Genomic DNA, 9,707 nt, shown 5'->3' with positions numbered 1-9,707 from the left:
GTTAAATAAAGTCACACCCACAGGTGCTAAGGACTAGGATTTCAATTTCATTTTGGAAGCACAGTTTAATAATTAATAGATATAAGTCAAATGAGAAGTGCTAAATCATGTGAGATTACCAAGAAAGGCAAACCTCCAAGCCTTAAAAAGACAGTAATGATGTCGCCACTTAAATCAACTGTGGGAACATGTATAGGCCTTGAGAAACAGTGTGAGCCCTTCAGCTTGTTAACCTTCTTGAGTTCTGAGGGTTAGATCCTGGGTATTCTGTACTTTTTTGTCTAATATATACTTATTAGTGGGTACATACCATGCATGTCCTTTTGGGTCTGTGTTACCTCACCCAGGATGGTATTTTCTAGTTCCATGCATTTGACTGAAAAACTCATGATGCCCTCATTGTTTATAGCTGAGTAGAAGTCCATTGTGTAAATGAATCTCATTTTTAAAATACATTCTTCTGTTGTGGGACATCTGGGTTGTTTCCAGATTCTGGATATCACAGATAAGGCTTCTATGAACATGGTGGAACAAGTGCCATTGTGGCATTATGGGGCATCTTTTGGGTCCTATGCTCAAGAGTAGTATAGCTGGGTCTTCAGGTAGATCTATTTCCAATTTTCTGAGGAACATCCAGGTTGATTTCCAGAGTGGTTATATCAGTTTACAATCTCACCAGCAATGGAAGAGTGTTCCTCTTTCTCTACATCCTTCCCAACATGTGCTGTCACCTGAGTTTTTTGATCTTAGTTATTCTGATTGCTGGTGTATGGTGGAATATCAGGATCATTTTAATTTGATCACTGATCACTAAAGACTTTGAACAATTAAGGAAATCCCCCCACCATGCCAATGAGTTTGAGGCTCTTTCCCACTTTTCCTTCTATTAAATTTAGAAGTGTAAGCACAAAGCCAAGTGAGAATGCCTCAGTCCCACTTGGGAGGTAGGAGAAAGAAATGACAGGGTTGGGAGTCAAGGGAGGGAAGGACCTGGGTGGGAGAGGGACCAGGGAGGGGAAAAGGGAAATCTGTATTGGGGGTTAACAGAACTGAAACCCTGAGGGCCAGCAGAAAGAGTTGAAACTGGCAGCCTCAAGAGGCAGGTGGTGGTGGGGGCCCTCTAGAATGTACCAGAGACCAGGGAGGTGAGACTCTCAGGACTCAAAGGGAGGAACATTAGATGAAATGCCCTACAGTGGGTAAAGGGAACTTGTAATGTCTCCCTTCAGTAGAAAGACAGGTCATCAAGTGGAGGAATGTGCCATCCCACAGTCAAAGCCTCTGACACTGAATTGTTCCTGTTAGAAAGAACTGTAGGGACAAAAATGGAGAAGAGCCTGAGAGAGGGGGGTCCAGTAATGGGCCCAAATTAATATTCGGCTCAAGGGGAGGATCCAAGGCTTGGCACTATTACTGATGCTATGGTGTGCTTACAAACAGGAACCTAGCATGGCTACCCTCAGAGACCCAACAAACAGCTGAGTCAAATGCAGATACTTATCAACCAACCAATTGACAGAAGCAGGTGACTCCTGTGGTTGAATTAGGGAAAAGCTGGAAGAAGCTGAAAAGGAGGTCTATTCCATAGAAAGACCAGCAGTTTCAACTAACCTGGACTCCCAAGATCTCTTAGACACTTAGTCACCAACCAGGCAGCATACATGAGCTAGTCTGAGCACCCCCCGTCCCCTGACACATACACAGCAGAGGGCTTCTGGTGTGGCTTCAGTGAGAGAAGATGAACCTAACCCTGGAGAGACTTGAGTCTCCAAGGAATTTGGTGGGGTGGGGGTGGGTTCATCCTCTTGGAGATGGGGAGGCAGGGGAGGAGGAATGGACTGAGGAACAGTCATAGGGGGTAATGACTGGACTGTAAAAATAAAATTTAAAGAATAAAAACAAACAAACAAAAAGAAACAGTGTGAGATCATCAGAGAAGCTTTCTTCTGCAGCAGACAGAAACAGATGCAGAGAACCACAATCAGAGAGGTCCTTGCATAGATTTAAATGGATGTCTACATATAATCCTTCCCTTCAGAGCTTAGGGAACTTCATGGAAGAGAAGGAAGAAAGCATATAAGATCCAGAGGGGATGGAGAACACCAGGAGATCAAGGTTCTCTGAATCAACGGAGCAAGACTCATAGGAACTCACAGAGACTGAAGGAGCAAGCCCAGGACTGACAGGATGTAACCTGGTCCTGCACTATATAATGTAGCTTTCAGATTCATATTTTGTAGGACTCTTGAATGTGTGAATGAGTGTGTATCTAATGTTTGCCCATTTTCTTGTGCCCTTTTGTCTTTTGGTGGCTTGCCTCTCCCAACCTCAATGTGATGGTTTTTGTTGTATCTTTTGCATCTTACTTTGTTGTGTTTTATCCCTTAGAAGCCCTTTCTTTTCTAATGTGAGACAGAAGGGGAGTGGATCTAGAGGAGAGCAGAAGTGGGGGAAAGGAACTGGGAGGAATAACATTTGGAAAACTATAATCAGGATATAGGGTATGAGAAAAGTTTCTATTTTCAATTTAAAATATTAGAATGAGAAGATGCTCCATGAACTGCCTACAATCCTGTTTAGAATCTTATGCAAAATCATTCATTGATTATGTTATATATGATCATTCATGGCTATGAACTCATTACTACTGTTAGAAATAAAGAATAAATATACTATGGTAGTTTGACCATAATTTTTGTAAAGTAAAATTCTTAATGTATGATTAGATTTAATTGACATAGCAATTGTACATATATATGGGTCAAGTTTCAATCATATGTTGACATTTTAATATATGAATTAAATGTGCAATGATTAAAATAATAGGCATCACAGATATTTATCATCTATTTATATTGGTAATATTCATTGATTATTTTGTAATATTGTCAGTTGTTAAGCATATGAATTCTAAGAGTTCTGGAGACTTGGAAGTCTAAGATAATCAATGTTCCAGACATAGTTGATCTGTGTCTACCTATTTTGTAGATAGTTTCTAGAAGAACCTCTGGGTTTAGGTTTTAATTTATGAATTTGGAGGATGGTATAAGGATGTATCCATAATACCTCTGTGTGCAAAATAGGGATTATTCAATTGCTTTTGTGTTGTCTAGAAGTAGTAAGGAAAATTTTGAAATATTTTCAGACTAATGATTTAGTGAATGTTAATTATTTTGACTTCTTGGAATTCATTTTTTTGACAACAATCAAACTTTATTAAAAACAATTTTCTAGGAGGTAGAAAGAATACAAGTCAGAGGATGGGAGTACTGTGAAATGCAGTCTTTTGTTCACTGTATGGCTATTATATCCATGAATTTGTAGTATTTGTGATTAACTACACTGGGTTAAGACAGCCAAAATTCTAGCATTGATGGGGTAGATGATTTTGAACCTTCACCCCTTACTGAGGAGTTATTGACAATTGACAGCTTCTGAGGAAGTAGCTATGCTCATGTACACATGAGTAACAGTAACTGGATTTAATGGGTTGGAGAAAATGGAGTAATATGCTCATAACTCATTGTATATACAATTGAAATTATTAAGAATAAAGAAAAATTGGAACACATGGCCCCCAATGGAGGAGCCAGAGAAAGTACCCAAGGAGCTGCAGGGGGCCGCAACCCTGCAGGTGGAACAACAACATGAACCAACCAGTACCCCCTGAGCTGGAGTCTCCAGCTGTACATGCAGCAGAAGACGGCCCAATCGGCCATCACTGGGAAGAGGGCCCCCCCCCCCCGGTCCTGCAAACTCCACATGACCCAGCACAGGGGAAGGCCAGGGCTTGGAATTCATTTTAAAACTTTTTTCTTTCATGATTTTTGTTAGAATATTATTGCACGTCTTTGACCAATCTATAGCTTTTAGTAGTCTTGTGTTATATATCAGTGAGAGGTTATATATCTATCTATCTCTACATCATCTCTATCTCTATATAAAATTCCATCTTGCCACCTATGATGTTTCAGTGGCATTTATCTTTTTCAACACTTCAATACAATTCTTTATTGATTAATTTTGTTATTTGAAAATTGCATAAATGTATACAACATATTCTGAGTAGCCTCTCCTCTCCACCTCTTTCATTTTCCTTTCATCCTTGTGATGTTTCATTGATCCCTCAATGAAAGCAGAAGAAATTTAAAAGCAGAAGAATGGAGCTTCCATGGATATTGACTTCTGAGTCATGGATCTTCTAAAGAGTAGCAACTTCTTTTCAAGTCCTATAAATGTCTATTTATCAGAAATTCCTATACATATGTTAACTCTAATAATTGAAAACCTGCTCTAGGATGCTGAGTTCTGTTTTATAATTTCAGGAAAACAACCATTTTGCAAGCTCAAAAACCTTTAATTATTAGTGGCTTTCTTGAGGTCAATTTGTTGTTCTTCTGGGAAAGACATGATCCTTTCAACTAGATTTTTTTAAAAGGTAGACACTCTATTTTTGTCATTGCTGTGTGAATACAAGATGAAAACTGCTGAGAATATAACTTCTGGAACTTTGTAAGAATTGGTTGTGATGTCACAGACCCTTGAGGGAAGCTTCTAAAAGTGAGATTTGTCCTAACAGAAACATACCAAGAAAGATGATGAATGAGTAAGGTGGGATCCAACAGGAGTGTAGTAAAGGATGGTATAATTCATGAATTATTTTTTCTTGAGCTCAATAAAAAAACTCAATGAAGGAAGGCAAAGGTGTAACCATCTGGTACATTTATGATTCTTAATGATTAATTGATTGAAGACTGATAAATTTGGATATCATCAGTCATAGAAATGGAAGAAAGTGAAGAACCTGAACAGCCTATATCATTAGAAAGGCAGGAATATAGAAGGAGAAGACGACCCAGCCAACCAATGGTAGATAAGTCCCAGCAAACTGATATAACAGAGAAAAGAAAAGCCATGGCTTCAGTACAACCTCCTGCCCCTAAAGCTACCCATAGTATTGGTAATATTCCTGGAAGTAAAGACAACTACTCTGGAAAAGAATATGAGTCTCTTAGGCTGTCCTCTCAACTTCAGAAAACTTGGATGAAGAGAAAGCATGTCCAGGACATGATTGACAAATCTCTTCAGACAGACCCTATTGTGGAAGAAAAAGTGAAAGTCATATTCATTGATAAATCACATGAACTTGAAGAGAACATAGCTGATGTTGGAGAAATAGCTCCTGAACTGCCACAGAGTACTCCAGAAGTAGAGATTCCAACAAGCAGACCAACCAGTCATTTAATAGACAGATCTCAGCAGACCAGCTGTACTGGTGACTGGAGTCTGATATACATTTGCCCAAAAGAAAAAGTGGACAAAGAACAACAGACCTACTTCAGTGAGTTAGAAATTACTATTAGGTCTATGCCAGGTAGCTCCCGGACTAAGTCGAAGGAAGAAACAATTCCTATTGTACAAGAAGGTCCTTTGGTTGAAATAAATGGTTCTCTTGAAATAGAGGTACTATCAACTGAAAAACTCCCTGATGTCATGCTGTCTTTCACTGAAGGGGAGATTTCTGGTGAATTACAGGCTCTATCAGATGGTGAGGCCACAGTTAAAGGAGAGCTCTTCTTGACAGAGGAGAGCCCTATCCAAGCACCATCTCCAACAGAAGAGACCTCTGCAGCTGAGACAGCCACAACTGCCAAAGATGTTGCGGATATACAGGCTCCACCAGCTGATAAGCTTTCTTCTGTAGAGGCTCCTGCTGACATTAGTCCTCCATTAGTGCAAGAGGCTCTTTCAGACAAGCCTTCTGATCAACAGTATCCCCAAGGAACTGAGGTGGCTCCTTCAGAACTTCCTGTTGAAGATCTGGTTCCACTCTCAGAAGAGGTGCTTGAGAAAGTTCAAGCTTTAACAACCGACTCTATGCTTGAAGACTCAGGAAGAGCAGAGTCTACTACTGCTGAAGAGACATCTGGTAAAGTTCAACATCCTCTGTCTGAAGAGACTTCTAAAGAAGTGCCTGCTGAAGTTCATTTCCCGATAGCTGCAGACTTTGAAGAAATTGCTATTGTAATAGATAAGAAATTTGCTACTGATGAGGTATTTGAAGAATATAAGCCTCCAATAATGGAGGAAGTCTCTGCAGATAAGGTTACTGCAGAAGTTCAGCCTCCATCAGCAGAGGATGCTTCTGAAGAAGTGGTTCCTTCAAAAGTTCTGCCTCCATCAACTGAACAGGGGACTGTAGAAGACCTGACTGCAGAAGTTCTATCTCCACCAACTGAGGAGAGCCCTACAGAAGTTCCACCTCAACCAACTGAAGAGGGGCCTGCAGAAGTTCCACCTGCACCAGCTGAAGAGGTCCCTGCAGAAGTTCCACCTCCACTAACTGAAGAAGGGCCTGCAGAAGTTCCACCTCCACCAGCTGAGGAGGGCCCTGAAGAAGTTCTACCTCCATTGGCTGAGGAGGGCCCTGAAGAAGTTCTACATCCATTGGCTGAGGAGGGCTCTGCAGAAGTTCCACCTCCATTAAATGAAGAAGGCCCTGCAGAAGTTCCATCTCTACCATCTGAGGAGGCCCCTACAAAAGTACCACCTTCACCAGCTGAGAAGGGCTCTGCAGAATTTTCTCCTCCACCAACTGAAGAGGGGCCTGCAGAGGTTCCACCTCCACCAGCTGAGGAATCCCCTACAGAATTACCACCTTCATCAGCTGAGGAGGGCCCTGCAGAAGTTCCACCTCCACCAACTGCAGAGGGACCTGAAGAAGTTCCACCTCAAGCAACTGAGGAAGCCCTTACAGATCTTCAACCTGGAGCAACTGAAGAGCCTCCTGTAGAATTTCAACCCCCAACAACTATAGAGGGCCCTGCAGAAGTTCAACCTCCAGCAACTGCTGAGGGCCCTGCAGAAGCTCATGCAGAAGTTCTACCTCCGGCAACTGAGGAGGCCCCTATAGAAGTTTCACCTCTAAAAACTGAGGAGGCCCCTGCAGAAGTTTCACCTCTAAAAACTGAGGAGGCCCCTGCAGAAGTTCTACCTCCATCAACTGAGGAGGCCCCTGTAGAAGTTCTACCTCCAGCAACTGATGAGGCCTCTGCAGGAGTTCAACCTCCAGCAGCTGAAGAGGGGCCTGCAGAAGTCCCACCTCCACCAGCCGAGGAGGGACCTATAGAAGTTCTACCTCCACCAGCTGAGGAGGGACCTGAAGGAATTCCACCTCTAGCAACTGAGGAGAGCCCAGCAGAAGTTTCACCTCCACCAATTGAAGAGGCCTATGCAGAAATTTCACCTCTACCAGCTGAGAAGGACCCTGCAGAAGGTCTACCCCCACCAACTGAGGAGAGCCCTACACATGACGTCCCCACAGAAGTTCAGCTTCCACAAGCTACGGAAAGTCCTGCACAGGTCCTACCTTTGTCTGGTGAGTCCACTGCTGAAGAGGTCTCTGCACAAGTTCAGCCTCCATCATTTGAGAATGCTCCTTTAGAAAGTCTTCCTCTAGAGGAAATTGAGGAGTTCCAGCTAGATGATTCATCATTTGAAGTGCAACCTCTGCCAACTGAGGACATTGCAGTAGGTGTCCCAGCTGAATTTCAGACTCTTCCAGCTGATGAAAATCCTGCAAGAGAGGACACTGTTGAAACCCAGCCTTCATCATTTGAGGGTTCTCCAAGAGCAGAAAACCCCGTGGAAGCTCCACTTCCAGCAGCTGAGGCAGATATTGGAAGAGAGGCTTCTGCTGTTCATCCTTTGTCATTATCTCCTACAGACGAGGCCCCTGCAGAAATTCAGATTCTACAAACTGACAATATTCCCACAGAAGTGGCACCGGTTGAAAATCAGCCTCTACCAGCTGAGGAAGTCTTTCCCAAAGTGGTCCCAGAAGAAGAGGCCACTGCAGCTGAAGTTAGGCCTCCTTTATCTGAGGGGGCACCTGCAGAAGAAGCCACTGTGGAAGCACAATTAACGTCGGTTGAAGAGAGCCCTAAAAAGGCTTCTGTTGATGTCCAGCCTTTACCACCTGAGACCCCCGTTGAAGAGTCTCCTGTTGTTGAACCACCTTTAAAAACTGATGTGGATACTATGCAAGAGTTTCATGTGGAAAGGATGCCTGCTGAAGATCCACTTCCACCTTCAGAACAAACCCCTGCAGATCAGGTTCTACCAAAAGAACATCGATTGTCCCAGGTAGCAGACATCTCAGAGAAAGAATTAGAGTCTACTACTTTGACAGGTGATAAAATGTCTGAAGGAACAGATTCTGTTCCTGAAGATGTGTCTGGGACCAAGGACGATCAGATCTCCACTTTCAAAATAGAAGGTACCATTAAAATAGAGTTAAAGAACTGAGCTATAGTCAGGCGTTAACTTAAACCAATAATTTAATTGGATTCTTAGGTCATTATTTAGAAAAGGAGATGCTATCTGAAAGAACTCTTATGAATGCATTAAAGTAAAAGGATACCTAAGAGATTGAGCATGCATGTTGGGCAATGAATAAAAGCAGTCACAATGTAAAGTCCCTTGTGTTATGTTCATCCATATCTATAGCATATAAAATAACTACTTTAAAATGAAGTGAATTTATGGTTGTCATTATTACTTAAAATATACATTGATTTTTATAGTACATCCATGGACAATGATTGCTTATTCTTAACTTTTCCATATATAGATGACATCTTCAAGGAAGAAATATATATATTTGAAAAAAATATATATATATTGAAAAAAAATATATATATGTATTTCTTCCTTGAAGATGTCATCTTCTTTTAATGCCTTGAGTTTTATTTACACATATAAAATTACATGTTTTTTTCTGATTGTGATTCATCCTATCTTTTATTCTCTTTCCATTGAGTCCTTTTGAGATAAACATTGTTTTTCTATATAGTCACTGTGGATATCAGTGTGGATAACTCAGGAAGCTCAAAACAAATCTAAGGTATTTATGCACACGACTCTTTTGCATATGTCCAAAGGACTCAACTTCCTACTCCACATGAATATACTCAGCCTTATTCATTGGTACTTGATTCACAAGAGCAAAGAAATGAAAACATCCTAAATGACCTTCAGCAAATGAGTGGATGGTGAAGATATGGTTCACATACACTATGTAATACTCTTTAGCTCTAAAGACAAATGAAATTATGAAATCTGCAGTTAAATGGATATAACTAGAAAAGACCATAGTGAATGATGTAACTCAGACTCAGAGAGCCAAATATCACCTGTTTTCTCTCAGCCAAGGCACCTAGATTGAAATTTACAGCTATGAGTATATAACCTAGGATAACTTCAGAAACTACATAAGTATGAATGGATGGTTGTCTGTGGGGTGGGGTTTGGAATAATATGTTTCAAGTGGGATTTAGACTAAAGGAGGGACCCTCATTAGTGGAGTGGGAGAGAAATATATATATCTATATATATATTATATATTATATATATATTATATATATTATATAATATATATTATATATTATTTTACCCTCCATATATATATGTATATGGAGGGTAAAATAATAGTATATATGTCTGAAAATATCATAAGGAACCATACCATTAACTACACAACTAAAACTGTTCTATGACACATGTGGGTAAATGTAAATTCTCCATCTGGGTTGATGACATTTCCCCCCCCCCCCAAGAGTAAACAACTATCTATAAAGATACCCAATACTAGGCATGAGACACCTTCTTTTCAGCTGTTAAACAGGGTTGTCAAAGAGACTCCAGAA

At 40.9% G+C, this 9,707-nt stretch overlaps 1 protein-coding gene across 1 annotated transcript; it reads left to right on the top strand.

The window, feature by feature from the left end:
* Positions 1-4,785: 4,785 nt before the first annotated feature.
* Fscb (fibrous sheath CABYR binding protein) lies at positions 4,786-8,307 on the top strand. Its single transcript, XM_021202778.1, has 3 exons — positions 4,786-6,723; positions 6,976-7,131; positions 7,300-8,307. Exons 1-3 carry the CDS (start codon positions 4,786-4,788, stop codon positions 8,305-8,307), a joined length of 3,102 nt encoding a protein of 1,033 aa, XP_021058437.1.
* Positions 8,308-9,707: the final 1,400 nt, after the last annotated feature.

Source organism: Mus pahari, chromosome 7, assembly GCF_900095145.1.
Source record: "Mus pahari chromosome 7, PAHARI_EIJ_v1.1, whole genome shotgun sequence".
Taxonomy (NCBI): domain Eukaryota; kingdom Metazoa; phylum Chordata; class Mammalia; order Rodentia; family Muridae; genus Mus; species Mus pahari.
This window is presented reverse-complemented; position numbering and strand designations above follow the sequence as displayed.

Bases quoted from the DNA above. Each gene is read 5' to 3' on its own strand.
- Fscb (XM_021202778.1), top strand. From the start codon at position 4,786: ATGGAAGAAAGTGAAGAACCTGAACAGCCTATATCATTAGAAAGGCAG. The intron at 6,724-6,975 runs GTTCCACCTCAA...AAAACTGAGGAG, and splicing joins CTGCAGAGGGACCTGAAGAA to GCCCCTGCAGAAGTTCTACC. The intron at 7,132-7,299 runs GTTCTACCTCCA...CCAACTGAGGAG, and splicing joins CCGAGGAGGGACCTATAGAA to AGCCCTACACATGACGTCCC.